Raw genomic sequence first — 16,922 nt, 5'->3', positions numbered from 1 at the left:
TTTAACAAACTGCATTGTGAACAACCCTCACGCAACTGCAATGTGACGCCGATCTATTTATTTATACATAGATACTCGTACCATATATATTTTCCATATTCATCTATATACTGCACACATATGTACGTATGTATAAATGGAAGTGTTTACTGTCTGACTCAATGCACAGCCTAACGTTTATGGCGTAAACACCCGCGCATTTTAAAAATTCAATCCCTAACTGGTCGAAAATGGAGTGATATTTTTAGAGCTTCCATAATCCCACATTAATAACTTTTTTATGTGTTGAAATGTTATATTTATGTTATAAGTATTTGTATTTTTAAACACAGCCTAACGTTTATGGAGTAAACACCCGCGCATTTTGAAAATTCAATCCCTAACTGGTCGAAAAATGAGGTGATATTTTTAGAGCTTCCATAATCCCACATTAGTAACTTTTTTCTGTATTGAAATGTTATATTTTTGAAATTTAATTATTTGCTATTTACTTTCATTAATTTTCCGTCAAAGTCCAAAAAATAACGGACGTTTTAAGAAATATTTATATTTAAAAAAAATGTCTTATTCAACGATTCTTCATACGATTTGCTGTATTAAATGAACATTATGTTCGTAAAAGATAAAGTTCTTGATTATAATTTTTCACTGCAGAAAGCAGTTTTTTTTCTATTTTACGTTTATTTGAAACGTGGGCCAGGAGGATTATTTAGTCATCGTATCTGCTCAGAATACTAATGCGGGATTATGTTTATTCGGCCGAAATTAAACATGGAGATTTATGCTAAATATAAAATATATCGTTCTGCTTACAACGCAGGTTCGAAAAGACCATTTGAATCGTAGTCATTAAAAAAAAAAATATGTCCACTGAAGTGGAATTAATATTGTTCCACTGTCGCCAGCTCCAGAAATCTTTCACTTCGTATTTCACGAAGTCCTTTCTGCGGTTGAATGTAAAGAGAGTTCGGTTACCTTAAGTGAGTGACTTTCCGACCGTCGGCGTCGGGACGCCTGGCACCGGCGTCGGGTGGTTTTCACAGAAAATATTTCTTTCATGCTTGGAAAATCGTGATAACTTCTTAGTGATTGAAAGGCGTATATTTTTATTTGAAGCATACGAATAATTCAAATTAACACATTTATGAAAAACAGAGATGTATTGATATCGATCTGAAATCTTAACTAATAATTTAATTCCGAAAAGCATAAAAGCACAAAAAATTCGGTTTGTAGGATACCGAAAATATTTATAGAATATAGCCCACTCCTTTCAAGAACGTCATAAATAAAAAAAAACTTGATTTTGCAGAAGAACGTTTTTAAAGTTTAAAAATATAATACAATGTATTAAAAATAAATATCAAGCCACTTATTGAACTTTTTACTGTGCAACAGATGTTTTTAGGTAAAACCTGAAGGTTTTTTTCTCCATTTGAAAAATATTAAGTATTTAAAAAAAAATAACTATGCCTTTTCTTCAAAATGCAAAAAACAACACATTTTGCCCTGTAGCGGGTAAATATTTAGTTAAAAATATGCCTCTTTTGCTGGGATAAAGTACATTTTCTGGGCATTCCGAAAACATGCACAACTGAAAATTGACGATTTTTGATTTATGACGTTCTTGAAAGGAGTCAGCGATATATCAACCCTAACGATATATTAACACCAAAACAGGTGTTAGTTTGATATATTAATACTGCAAAAACAAATTAGCTTTTTTCCGCGAGATTTGAATTATAATCTACGTTAAGTGGTTCGTGCGAAATTTAGTTCGCTTTGATAATACTAACAAACGCTTTTGTCTGTAAGCTTAACTAGGAGTGCACAGATTATCCCGAAGCTTAAATTCGTGACGCAAAAGCTTTTCCGGAAAGCTTCCTACTTATTATCGTATATCTGAACAGTGTTGAAACTGTAATTGAATTGTAGTATTTGAAGAAATGTGTTAATTAAAAATATTATTGGATTATATTTCAGAGTACTCGTGTACCTATCCATCGCTCTTTTTTTAATTAAAGAAATAGATTTTCGTTGGAATTACAACATTTAATTTATAAACAAATAAAAAATCTCATTCAGTACTGTTTAAATATATTTTTTAATTATATGAGTTAGGAGTACATGTACTCTCGTAGGTTTATATATAAAAATATACAACTAAATTATCAAGGCATTATTTTTTTTTTAATTTCCGTCATTGCCTTTTTTGCTCTCTATACATAAATTTCTTTGAAATAAAACTATAATTTAAAAAAAACTATGTAAAACATTTTTTTGTTTAATGAAGATACTAGTTTATTTTTTCGTTCTAATAGAATTATAAGTGGAGAAGTAATTTCACTATTTTTATTGACCCCTTTAAAAAAAAAAAGTCAATGCTAAACTTAAAAAATCTCTTTTTTAGCTTTTCAGCTATCTGTTTCTTCTTCTTCTAACCTTTATCCACACCCAATGATGCATAGGGCTCTGTATCATATCGACGGAGTGTTATTTTGATCGTTAATTGTATGAGGGCTTCTATCAGTCCCGCCAGGGTGATATTGAATAAATGGAATATTTGAAATCACATAACTAACTAACTAACTAACTAACTATATATATAAGAATATTTGAAATCACATAACTAACTGAAATCACATGTTAATATGTAAATTAATAATAACGTTATTTTGCAATTATATCAACTTATTTCTGACCACAGTACAAAGTGTTTTCTTTTTCCATTGTTTATTGTAAAACACAGAGAACTTATCGTTTTAGAGATTACATTGTGCTTCTCCCACGCTTCGTGGCTTGGGGTAATTCCGAAAGATTTCTTGAGCGTAGTCACTGGGTGTAAATTTAGATTTTCTGTTTAAACATTTTCCTCGCTATAACTACATCATACACCACGTCAGAAAAATGAACTGAGTTAATAAGAGTACAAATCCACTCCTGCAAGTGTTATGAATATAAATCAAAACAAAATTTGAGATTCAAATGAGCTTATTAATGTTTTTGTGACTGGCTTGCGCCGTTGTCAAACTCTTTTTATTAGAATTTTTAAGGGTAGAAATAATTCTGTTATCCTGTTATAAACTGAGTTGGTTAGTTTAGACATCAGCAGAATAACTAGGAACGGTGTGGCAACACCATCCATGCGCAGTACAATATTTTATTTAGATTATTAGCTCCCCTAATTTGTACCAATCTTTTAAAACCAAGTTTCGCATTTGTTTTATTACTTTTAATTTATCTTTTCGGCTTTCATTATTGTTATTTTTACTTTATATCATTTATTATTATTTTCTATGTAATCTATCTTAATTTATAATTTCTTTGTAATTTTTTGTAAAAGGCAGTAATGTTGTTAATAAATAAATAATATTTATAATTTATAGGTACCACATTGGTTATTAATACTACAGGTTTTCACTTCAAATTGCTCGTTCTACAAAACAAATTGGACGTTATATTGTATTTTATGAAACGGTTAGATTTTTTGAAAATATATTCAATATATATACCGTCAGGGAGAATACCTGTCCAAATATTTTATTCTTTAGTCTAGAAAGTGTGCATCTTATTTTTTTTGAGAGAAGAACGAATAAAGAATCTTTCTTTTTTTGGATAACAATTAACTAAAATTGGAATTATCTATTTCCATAGATTGGAAACATAAATATATAAATACGCTCACATTATGCCAATTTCTGCTGACAAATATTTCTACAGCTGAAGAAAATATATAACCGTGTGATTTTTCGTAAATTTGTTTTAATAATTTATTAAATTAAAATGACAAAATATTGCTTTTCATGAATTTATAAATATATATATATATATATATATATATATATATATATATATATATATATATATATATATATATATATATATATATATATATATATATATATATATATATATATATATATATATATATATATATATATATATATATATATATTATAGTATAATTGCTTTGAAGTAAGTCACTTTCCATTAATCAACAGGTTATCCTGACAATTACTATCTCACTGCTCGATAATTACTCAGTTGATTATAAATATCGGGTACCTACGTACTTACTATGAGGTATATCGTTTTTTTAATCGCAAAATGATAACAAATATAGGGACCGACGGATAAAGAAATTCTGATGTAATAAGTTCTGTGGATAACCGCGTACGCCCAATAAAATTTACAAAGAATGTAATTTAAATTTATTGTACGATTCGACCTTTATTCATAATTCATCCTACGGTTTTATCGAAACTAATATACAAATTCTTTTGTTCATATTAGTTCATAGCATAGAATCATGGACTACAAGCATAAATTAAATCTATAAGGTTAGCAGCTTTCAGATATAAAAGTACTTTGAGATCACATTTTGACATCTCAACATAGATGAAGAAGAAATTGGAGACCCAGATCTATGACAGGGCCTATGACCTATCATAGGCTAGTTAATTGATCACTTTACACACATGTAACATTCATCATTCTACCCATGATTGACACTCTCACTTCTTAAATAATTTAAACTCCTACATATATTAATAATCTCATCGCACAGTATATATCAGTTCACAAGAGCTATCTTTGGTTGGATTGAGAAAGCCTCTATATAGCAGAAACTCTTTTGTTTAAATGTATGTAAGATCCGAATCCCGGATTTGAGTAGTGTGGTTGTCAATTATGGGTAGAATGGTAAATATATTGCACGTATGTAAAGTGATCACTTAACCAGTCTATGGCAGCTCATAAGCTCTGTAAATACCCATACTTCCATATTCTTCTTCCACTATATTGAGTTGTCAAAAAAATTAAAAATAACTACCAAGCGAAGAAAACCCAGATTTGAAAACAAGTAATTCGAAATATTCTCTGATATTTATTCAATCTTACCCTGGACTGGTGTCTGAAGCGGAGGGCTGATCACCTTTCCTTCACGTGTCAACGCTCAAGATAACACTGCGTTTATATGATGCAGTGCCCTATGCACCATTGGGGTGCGGGTAAGGGATTAAGGGTTTGAAGAAGAAGATTTCAAAACACTCAAAATGTTGTAAATGTTGTGTGTAAATTAAACCTATAAAGTTAGCTTTCAGATTTAAAAGTACCTACCTTTAGATTGTTTTTCTCTCTTTTATACTTATTGATCCCCAATTTGTCCTCCCTTAACCCCGAACAAGGGTAGTACTTATATACTTACGTATCCAAGCTCTAACGGGTAGGTGAGCAACAACCTGGATTCGGTAAAAATACTTCTCATAATTTAATATGTACGATTCGCAGAATTTTGGATGGCTGTAATAAAAAAGGGAAAGGTTTTTTTTACTGAAAGACCGCATTGAGAAATTATGGATCAATAACGTAGTATATAATAATAAAAAAACCCTTATCCGCACCCCAATGGTGCATAGGGCACTGTATCATATTAACGCAGTGTTATCTTGATCGTTTACACATGAAGGAAAGGTGATCCGCCCTCCGCTTCAGGTACCAGTCCATGGCAATATTGAATAAATATTACAGTGAGAAAATCACTTATATTTATTTTATCCCCCCTGGGAATCGAACCCGGGACCTCCAGAACGGTATCCGAGCGTGCTGACCATTACACTACGGAGGCGGACGATTAATTATCATCTAATTGTTTTAATTTTAATCGTTTTTATTATTATATACTGTAGTTTATTGTAGTCAGACAAAAGTATTAAGGTGGGATAATCAATAGACCGTAACTTAATTTTAACTACAACTCAGGTAACATTTAATGTAAATGCATTTATTGTTAAACCCCGTTATTGTATTATGAAAAAAAATCGAAATAGAAATATGGTTTAGAGAAGAAAAAAGTTATTGAAAGGCTAGAAGTTTAAAAAATAATTATTTTCAAATTCCAATAAGTATATGTAATCTGTATTTAAAAAAAAAATGGGGGCAGACTTTTTACTTTTGAGAGTGCACCTTAACGCCACGTGATATTTTCTATATTATCTTAATAATGCAATGGCTAATAAGGACATTTACCTATTTTATTTTTCATTTTGACATCCCTACATAGATGAAGATGAATATGAATGTCTGAGTGTTTACAGGACTTACGACCTGTCATACGCTGGTTTAAGTGATAACTTTAGACACGTGTAACATTCATTATTCTACGCATGATTGGGGTAGAACGGTAAATGTTATAATTATGGGTCAATCGTAAATAATAATGGGTGAATGTTACACGTGTATAAAGTTATCACTTAAAGCAACCTATATAAGGTTGTGGTCCCGTGGTTAGTGTCGCGGACTCTAAGTCAGAGTTTCTCGGTACGAAACCACTCTACCACAATTTGAAATAATAAAAACACAAATATTTATCTTTTTAAAAAAAAGCCCAAAAATGCGTAGACTTCCATATTCTTTTTCATCTATGTTGAGATCTCAAAATGTAAATTAATCCATTATGTTTGGATTATTACTGCGTCTATCTAACCTTTGTCTAATCTATTAAAGCAACCTATATAAGGCTGTGGTCCCGTGGTTAGTGTCGCGGACTCTTAAGTCAGAGTTTCTCGGTTTGAACCCACTCTACGACAATGTGAAATAATAAAAACACAAATATTTATCTTTTCAAAAAAAAAGTCAAAAATACCTAGACTTCCATATTCTTCTTCATCTATGTTGAGATCTTAAAATGTAAATGAATCCATTATGTTTGGATTATTACTGCGTCTATCTATATCGGTAAAATCGATGGATGACGAAAATAGAAAGTGACAAAGAGAAAATATATTTTTTGTTGGAAGATTGTTGGAATATTCTACTAAAAACATGAAAGAAATTTATTTATGCAATCAAATACAGCATAGTCGTATGATACGATCTATTTCAGATATACTAACTTTCATTATCCTTTTATGAAAAGCTCTTTTAGATTCTATTTATAATGACTTTACGGATAATGGAAGCAAGCTGTACAACTTTATTGCATAGTAATCTAAGTTATTTTGCTCCAAAGGTGTGTGTTAGATTTTGTTTGAAGTGTTTCTGTATTTTATATCTTGTTGTTTTATGTGCGTTACCACAAAGTGAGTTGATTGTGATTTGTATGCTTTGCTGGGAGGTGATTTCTTGTGATATGTGTGAGTAATTCTTAAATGCATATTCAAGAACGTCATAAATCGAAAATCGTAAATTTTCAGTTGTGCATGTTTTCGGAATGCCCAGAAAATGTATTATATCCCAGCGAAAGAAGCATAATTTGAACTTAATATTTACCCGCTACGGGGCAAATAGTGTTGTTTTTGCATTTTGAAGAAAAGGTATTGCTTGATTTTTTTTTAAATTTACTAAATATTTTTCAAATGGATAAAAAACCTTCAGGGTTTACCTAAAAAGATCTGTTGCACAGTTAAAAGTTCAATGAGTGGCTTGATATTTATTTTTAATATATTGTATTATATTTTTAAACTTTAAAAACGTTCTCCTGAAAAATCAAGTTTTTTATATTTGACGTTCTTGAAAGGAGTGAGCGATATGTAAGGATTGTTTTATCGTATAGTTGTTCGACTGTCATAAGTTGTACTTGGTTGAATATTTCCTTTGTTGGAGTCCATCCATGAACTTTAAGTATTATTTTCAACATCTCAACATAAATGATTAAGAATATAGAAGTATGGTTATTTACAGGGTTCATGGCCTGTCAAAGGTTGGTTAAGTGATCACTTAACACACGTGCAACATTCACCATTCTAACCATGATTGACAACCACACTCAATTGAATCCATATATCTAGGAGTTCAACATTTTGGAACTGATATATCTCATTACAAAGTACATATGACCCAGATTTCCATATTCTTCTTCGTCTATGTTGACATGTCTATATTTAACTACTTAGTGGAAAAATCCCAGATTTGTGAAAAACTATTTTGACAATCTCAAAATATTGTGAATTATTTTCAATATTGATTTTCGGGCAAGAATAACAGTATTTAATAATATATTACTCGTACCACCCCATCCACTAATCTTAATAGTTATAATAATAATATTTAATTTATTATTTATGTATGGAAAAAATATTCATAATTTTAATATCGACCCGGTAAATAGTGCACGAATAGCGGAATTCCACCGTATTTACCGAAATATGTGGCGTCTTTCGTACGTATAGTATTTTTGACTACGTATTTGACGCACTCGAGCCGTAATTTACCCGAACTTGCGCCTGGAAGATCACAAGAGGCAAATTCTTCAGATGCTTACAATACGTTCAAAGGACACCCTTTGTCGAAACTCGGGAAATACAAGGACTCTTATATTTTATCCGTCGAAATTTATTAGAATTTCCCGTTATCGTAAAAAATTCACCTCCTTTATATTCTTTCTTATAACCAGAAAAATTTATTTTTTACTCCGAAAATACGTCTTTTATAATGGAGATTGAGGTATTATGAATATAAAAAAAATACTTACTGGTTTTTTTTCAAAGACATTTTTTTTCATTTTATTTTTATGTCGAACTTGTTTTTCCTGCAATGACACGTTTTCCTTAACGTGTTTTAATAACTATAATAACAATTTTATCGATATTTTATCACCAGACTCAAGTATTTAGCTTCATAATTATTTACTCTAATAACTGTATTTAACATTAGGTACATTTTTTATTTCATTTGCAAATTAATAAAATAAATTAAACTATAATATCTTCCGAAAGAGACAACTCTTAGTTTTACATATTTGTAAAATAGTATAAAAATAATTTAAAATCCCAAATGCAACACAAAACAGTACCAACAAAATAACATGTACTCTAAAAAACAAACTTAACGAATACTATAAACATATACATACTATACAATACAAAACTAAACAATATAACTTTCTGCACCGCTGAAAAATATATGTTCCCCAGTAATATTTTTTTTAAATTGCACATGTATAACAAGTCTCTAAAAAAAAGTCCCTCTCCAAGCACAAGAGTTCTGTCTCTTTTTTGGATAGGCTCAGCGCAACTAAAATTATAAGATTGTATTAAGCAGAAATATACAGAAACGGTCTTAAATGAAATAAAAAATGTAACTAAATTGAATAAATTAATTTAAAAAAAATGTATAATATCATATAAAAAGCACATGTGGCAAATTTAATAAGAATGTTTTAAGGGTTTTGCAAATACATCAACATCATCTTATTGACGTCACTTAATATGTTCGAAGTAAATAGTCGAACATTACAATCGATCTCTGATACAAGTTCGGGTATAAAGTTACTAGATTAAAACTTCTCAGAGATAAAACTTTCTAGGTTTCTTTTGAAGGCAAGTGTATACGTAAAGTAAAAATAGTACTTACTTTTGTATTAGGATCAGGTGAGATTACTTAGTCGGCCGTGGTCGATTTACTAAGAAACTAAACGAAGTTACCAAGAACTCCGGATTTACATTTGCGATGACGAAACCACAGACTGTTACTGATATTTAATTTAATTTTTAATGTTAGAGTTTCTTGGTAAATTCCACATTAAAATGCATGTTTAATGAGGTGAATACCACTATAATATGTATATTTAATGAAGCTAAAATATTACATTTCAATTGATTACCTAAATACAGGTTTATCAGGCTTAATAGTTATACACTTACGCATATTTGTGCATACAAAGTTATACATATTACAATGTATTATCTTTTTATTTTTATTTATGGGGCTGACAAAGTCATAAACTCCAGAAAATATGTTTAAACTCTTCTGAACCACGTCATCTAAATTGTTATACATATATCCAAGATTAAGCCGTAATAGTGATATTTACCAAGTAAATCTTAAATTAAAAATTACCGCATAATGACTGCCGAATCAATTAATAAAATGTTTTCCCCTGAATTTTTTTCACCGTATAGTTTCCAGGAGTTTTAAAAATATTGTTTTACGATATAAAATCAATAACTCTGAAAACAGGTGAATTTAGGAAAATTGGCTCGTTTCCGAGATTTTTATATCGTGCTTATAATGTCAGATGATATGGCGCCTACTTTGGTTTATTTTATCAACGTTTTTGAATATCTCTATGGTCTAAAAGGTTAAAGAACCCTTTAAGCCGTATCACACACATCGATTGTGCGAATTCGGAATATCTCGTTAGAAGGGACAAGGTAGAAAGTGAATTAATTAGTCCAGGTGTAATTATTTTATTGTAAAACCTTTATACTGTAAATTGTTATTCTATCTTTTGTATGTAATGTATATAATCTAGTAATTAAAAAAAATGTATTAACATGTAAGTATTTCGGCTCAACATGCCATGTCTAAAGAGCCGTAATACATATAGTGAAAAAAAATGTATTTATCCTTGAAATAAATAATTTTAAAAAAAATATATACAAAACCTATATGAAAACAAATCGGCAAAATCCGTTTTTTAATACGTTTCGTGCATTCGGAATTCGAAATCAAATTAGTATAACTGACATCGGGACAAGGCAAAGAAAGTCTGCAAATATTTTATTTTAAGTTTTTTTCGCCAGGTATTGGTTTCGGCATGATCTATCTCCCCGCCGTGGTCGCGGTGGGATACTACTTCGAGACGAAGAGGTCCCTGGCGACTGGAATAGCCGTGTGCGGGTCTGGAGTTGGCACCTTCGCTTTCGCTCCGCTTGCCTCTGCCTTGCTTGAAATGTTCGGTTGGAGAGGAGCTAACCTCATCCTTGCTGGGCTGATCCTCAACTGCGCTGTGTTCGGTGCACTCATGCGCCCCCTCGTCTACCCCAAGGTAACATAGAAAATATTTAACTTAATACAGTAAAACCCCCTACCCCTTTAACAGGTATATTGAAAGCTTTTAAATGTAAATTCACAGTAAAATCGGGATAGAATTTTATATTGTTTCACATTTTCAATAAATTTCGCAACTTAGTTAAAAAAAAATTGCTTAGCAAGAGCAGATCTGTCAGAAAGCCTAGACGCTTCTGTATCAGATCTGGGCATGCGGTGGGACAGCTTTCAATATAGTACACCTTTATCTTAGGGAATTTCATAAGGGTTAAATGTTTTAAATTGTATTTTTACATTTGAAGTATCTGAAATGACTGTAATGAGTCATTTAAAATTGAAATACAATTTAAACCATTGACTTCCCTATAACGTCCCCTCCGATAACGCGGTACCTATCTCAGCGTTATAGGGGGGTTATCTGTACATTTTCTACTGCAAGAACAAGAGCTAAGTTTCTTTTTTGAAGTAGCACAGCGTTACTAGGATAACATCTTTTACAATAGTAAATATTTAATAAATTAAAATGTTATAATTTTTGTACCAATATTTTAATAAAAAAGTTATATTTTCTTGCTATTTTTCCATTTCGATAGAATTGAGTACGAAAACTTACGTTTAAAAAAATACATTAATAATGAAAATCCTTGTGAAATTGCCAAATACAATAGGAATCTTCCAAAATGTCACTAACAATGACGACTTGTTTTAGAATAACAATGTTTTGTAATATACCAAGAAGACCTACTGATATACTGTATTCATATTTATCGAATAACTGTAAGATGAGGGTTTCTTTGCGTCATACCCATGTAGGAACAAAGTAAAGACCCAGCAATGCAAGATTCTCTCCATAATTGCTTCCTTTGTCCGGTTGCTATGACGATGTGGTAGAGATCAAGTCTGAGATAAATAGGTACTTTATGTAGCATACATTGTAGAAATAAGAAATAACAGAGATAGATATGTATTCTTTTTTTGGTCGATTTCAGTAATTTGGTCAATTACTTAATTTAATGTTGGCTTATGTACTCTACAATATCTCTAATAACAAGGATGAAAAAACAGTTTTTGAAAGGTTTTTCCGCGGTTTCAAAATACCAATAAAAACCTATGATTTAGAGCTCTAAGTACGTAAGTTTCAAAATTTCTTAAAGAAACTTTTTGAATAATTTTTGTCAATAATCTAAATGCAAACAATGTTTATGTCGCTTTTTTTATTTCTCTGTTCTACCATCCGCAAAAAGAAAATTCCACACGTAAAGTTAATGATAAAATTAGTGAAGTTAATGAACTAGAGATGTGATTAATGGGTAACTGTTACATTTCAGTTTAACCGATTTAGGTGGTATTTACCACTTTTCCCGGTTTATGTTTCTTTCCACTTTGAGTATCAAATAAATAAGAAATGGGATGAGCTGAAAATGCGCCATTCGCGAACAAATTTGTGCACCGATTGACGTGATTCGGTTAAGCGATTAAATCGAAAAACCAAATTAAGTAACGACTTATATTAAAGAAATCGTTATTTGATTCGGTTATTGATACAATTGCCGTTTTCTACACTCTACTAAACCAGTTTTTTTCCAATTGATTTTTGACTGCAAAACGTCGAAATTTCAGGAGTTTTTGATAATATTTTTCAGTTATTTTAATTGTTTAGGAAAAAACTAATTAAATTATACAGAAACGCAATATAATATTAATAATATAAAACAATAAAAAAACTTTATGGTAAAATAAAACGAAATGAATTAATTAACAACTGGAGGTATATATTCCTTAGATACACAAAATATTATTCCGTGATGCGAATTTCTCTGTAATTATTTATCGTCAAAACACTTTATAAATTGTGAGTAGGCCTGTACCCGGAAGTGTTTACGAATTTCGCATGAAATTTAATTACGGAAATCAATAGTCCTGTGACTTGAAGCGCCTACACTCATTACACTGCCGACAGTATGGCGACTGGAAGGTACTTGCAGCTTTCCTGAACCCTTAATGCGAGGGGCGAAAAACCTAAACGGTTCTAAGAATTTCAAGAATTCACTCTGAAAACCGTTATTGCAATATGAATTTATTATGAAGCTGGAAAAATCACCAACTTTCCCCTGATGTTTGTATAATTTTACAAAAACATTATAGAATAAAATAACGACTATTTATTTTTTCCACCTGAATTTTATTTGACCGAAATCAACAGACTGGTGTGAGGCTAGACAATATTTTTTGTTATATACACAACAAGGCAGGGGTTGAAAACTGACACCACCACACCAGTCTGATGATGTCTGAGACTGAGCTCTTACTCTTGGAGAGGGACTCGTAAATTTGATGGTAATATGTACGATTTATTTTTATTGAAATAATTTTTTTTTCGATCTTTTTTCTTTTTCTTTCTTTCTTAGAATCTAATATTCTTTCTCCAGGAATCGAACGTGAAGCCTCTGCTACAACGCCTGGCCGAGGTGAAGCGCATCCAGATGGAGCGCGGCTCTATAGGCGGGTCCTACTTCGTGGTGCAGCTGCCCGACGGCACGATGGAGAAGCGCATGAAGCTGCCGCTGAACGTGGACCCCGGCGTGCACTCCTCCTTCAACCTGGACCAGCTGGCGCCCGGCGGCATGACGCCCGTGCCCACCATGCCCACGCTGCCCACCATCCCCACCCTGCCCACCATCAGCGAGGCCAAGATGCAGGAGCACTCCGAGGCCGAGGCCAGCCGGAGGGAGAACGAGGTGTGTATCCGAACACTCGAGAGAAATGACCAAAGCGTCACACCTAACATTTATCCTGACGAGGCCCAATGATCAATAGACCGTACCGAACATTTATCGTGACAAGACCCAATAAACAAAGACCGCACCGAATATTTATCCTGACATGACCCAATAAACAGTAGACCGCACCGAATATTTATCCTGACATGGCCCAATAATCAATAGACCGCACCGAATATTTATCCTGACATGACCCAATAAACAATAGACCGTGCCGAACATTTATCTTGACAAGACCCAATAAACAATAGACCGCACCGAACATTTATCGTGAAGATTTTGTAAAGGCCCAATATACGATAAATCGGAACTCAATTTTCTTTAAATCCAGGTAACATTTGACGTAATGGATTTTTGTATTGAAAAAAAAAGTTTTTCTCCGAAATAAATACATGGTTTTGAAAAGAAGTGAGCTACTGAAAGGTAAGGAGTTATAAAATTCAATATAAATAAAAAAAAAAAATAAATAAATAAATAAATAAATAAATAAATATATATATATATATATATATATATATATATATATATATATATATATATATATATATATATATATATATATATATATATATATATATATATATATATATATATATATTTATATACATATATTTATATATATATATATACAAATATTTATTTATATATGCAAAAAAAATTGTGAACGGAAACGCGTCTACGTTTTTTGTTATATCTTGTATTGAATACACATACACATATTATTGATTTGTTTGATACAATTATACGCGCAACTATATATAATATAGGAGCATATGTCCCATTAGTAATGTAAGATTACCACAGGATTTACATATCTGATCAAGTTTATTAAAGATAAGGGAATAGGATTTTAGTAGGAACAATCGGGAATTTTTCCAAGCAAAATAAGTGCAGTGACTGTACTGAACATTTACAATATTATGCATTTTTAGTTGACTGCAAATTTATTCTCTTACAATAATTTGTTTACAGTCCTGCTCTGGAATTGGTCAAATATATAATAGACAATATCATCACCGAGTAAGTGTTTAATGATTGTGTAATGCATGTCACCGTAATAATTGTTGTTGTCCAACTTTATTCCAATAGTTTTCACCCTGGCCGTTTGATGATGCAGAACTTATTATCATTTTCGAGTGTAATATACTAATTTCAACGATAGATGTTGCTATTTAGTTTTCACCGTATACATGACTTCACTAATGTGCAAAGGCAAATAGCCGCAATTTAAAAACAGTAGTTTTGAGGTAAACCAGTTTAAAGTTAACATAAAATTATGCTTTTTGCCAACACATATGTATATCAAATTAATACAATTTTGCGGCTATTTGGATAATGGATATCTTGGTAAAGAAAAGAGATAGAACAAAATTTGTGATTGTATGTGATAGAGGCTAGTTATAAGAATGCTTTGAGCCATGTTACTCCAAACAGCCGCAAGTTGAGTTACGGCTAGTTGCCTTTACACATTAGTTCACATTAAGCATATATAGTTGTCACATGAAGCATTACATACAACCTTTAGAAATTTATGTAATGTGGTTGTCAATCATGGGTTGAGTGATTACTTAACACACTAAGGACGGGAAAGGTATTTTTACCCCTTCGATCAATTGATACTTAAGGACGGGAAGGGTATTTTTGTCTTCTGCACTAAAAGAAATTACATATATAATGTGTTTATATTAATATTATGTACCAATCTGTTTGTCAAAGTCTTAACTTTATGTAGATAATAAGATTATCATTTCCTGTCACTAGCGGTCCGCAGGCATAAAAAACACCTGTCTTAAGTGTATTAAGTGATCACTCGAACCAGCCAGTAAAAAATCATAAGCACTGTTTGAACCCCGACTTCGATATCAATGACAAAGCTATGTACTCACGGTTAAATTAACTTAGTCAAAAGTATTACCTTATTCGGGGTTTAAATTAACACTTCTTGGGAGAACAGTTATCCCATCGCCTCTTGATTTGAAACTAAAATTTTATGAAAACAGAATTGTAAGGTTGCTTACAAATATTTTTAGTAGGTCTTATGTTTGGGTGTGCGATATGTTTCCAACTTTTTTCTTGGGTGAAAACAGTGAAGGAAAGGGGGGAAAACTGGGAACAAACGCAGTATTGGTGATGGGTTTTGGTTTATACCAGATGAAAGTTTGTATGTAGTTCTAAATTAGACCTTATCTTGGCTCCATGATTATCATGGTGTAAAAGTTTAATGGTATGATTATTGAAATTTTAATCATTCTCATTAATGTGGTTTCCTAAATAAAGTATTACTTTTAATGAGTTGATTAAATTGTAAATATTTTTGATGTGTCGCAAAGTTAACACTTTGACTGCCAACTACGAGATAACTCGTAGATTGTGTTCTTTGCTAGGATATTGCCATATTCATGCAACTACGATTAAATTCTTAGTATATCAGTGCTAATATGTATAGATGGTTTTTGGGAAGAGAACAAAAAATCAATACTGTCTTACATGAACAGAAAATTTATTAATAAATGAAGAGAAAATATAATATAAAAAAATTGTTCAAAATCAAGAGGTAAAAGATTATTGTTAAAGAATTGGCTTTTTAGACCGGAATTTTGAAAATTGCCGTGGAAGTCAATGTGTAAATGCTGATTGCTGACACCATTAGTTTTAGTATCCATATTTATCGGTAAAATATTAGTATATTAAATGTTATAGTTTGATTTTGCTTTCCTTGTTGTCACAAATGTGTTTTGAAGTTGTCCATTTTTATATGTCCACAGTTTATTTGATTACTTACACATCCATATCCTGTTTGCTATACAATATTCATATAATATCAAGCAACTTGTTTCACTGAATATTTTTTTCTATTTTCTGTTGTTTTACCCTTTATTTTTACAAAACTATTATTGTTTTCAGTTTCGCAGGTTTTGCTAGTGACACCATGTAGTATATACATTAGAAAACACATGACAAGTGATTGCTTGTAAAATATTATTATATCCATTTCAATCATGCTGACATTAGATTTCCTCTGTACGCTGTTTCACATATTTATTAGTAGCCTGGTTGTCAAATGATTTAAGAGTTAATGTTTTTTGCCAGTATACCCACAATATTATCATTCAGAAATACAAAAATTTATTTGTAATAATAAACATTGTTTGAGATTTAAATTGCTAGAATGCAAAAAAACTTGCTATGTTTGCTATTTATAATTGTTAAATTTAACTTAAAATAATTGATTATTGTTAAAATAAGCTACAGAAAAATCTGTAGAATGTCTGAAAAAGACACAAGTCTTTTTACACCACTTTACGTAAACCGTTAAGACTAATAACATAAAAGTAAAAAATACTGTATCTTGTATTTATATATTTTATCTAA

At 31.1% G+C, this 16,922-nt stretch overlaps 1 protein-coding gene across 3 annotated transcripts in view; it reads left to right on the top strand.

The window, feature by feature from the left end:
- Positions 1-16,922, top strand: part of LOC148312856 (monocarboxylate transporter 14) — a 77,868-nt gene that overhangs the window by 48,785 nt on the left and 12,161 nt on the right. For all 3 annotated transcript variants that reach the window (XM_088272437.1, XM_088272445.1, XM_088272453.1), the window contains exons 4-5: positions 10,524-10,768; positions 13,200-13,508. In XM_088272437.1, the coding sequence (XP_088128563.1) occupies positions 10,524-10,768; positions 13,200-13,508 (554 nt within the window). The remainder of the gene's footprint in view (positions 1-10,523; positions 10,769-13,199; positions 13,509-16,922) is intronic.

This window comes from Brachycentrus maculatus, unplaced genomic scaffold (genome assembly GCF_059751285.1).
Source record: "Brachycentrus maculatus isolate JH-2025_06_01 unplaced genomic scaffold, ASM5975128v1 h1tg000031l, whole genome shotgun sequence".
Classification (NCBI taxonomy): domain Eukaryota; kingdom Metazoa; phylum Arthropoda; class Insecta; order Trichoptera; family Brachycentridae; genus Brachycentrus; species Brachycentrus maculatus.
This window is presented reverse-complemented; position numbering and strand designations above follow the sequence as displayed.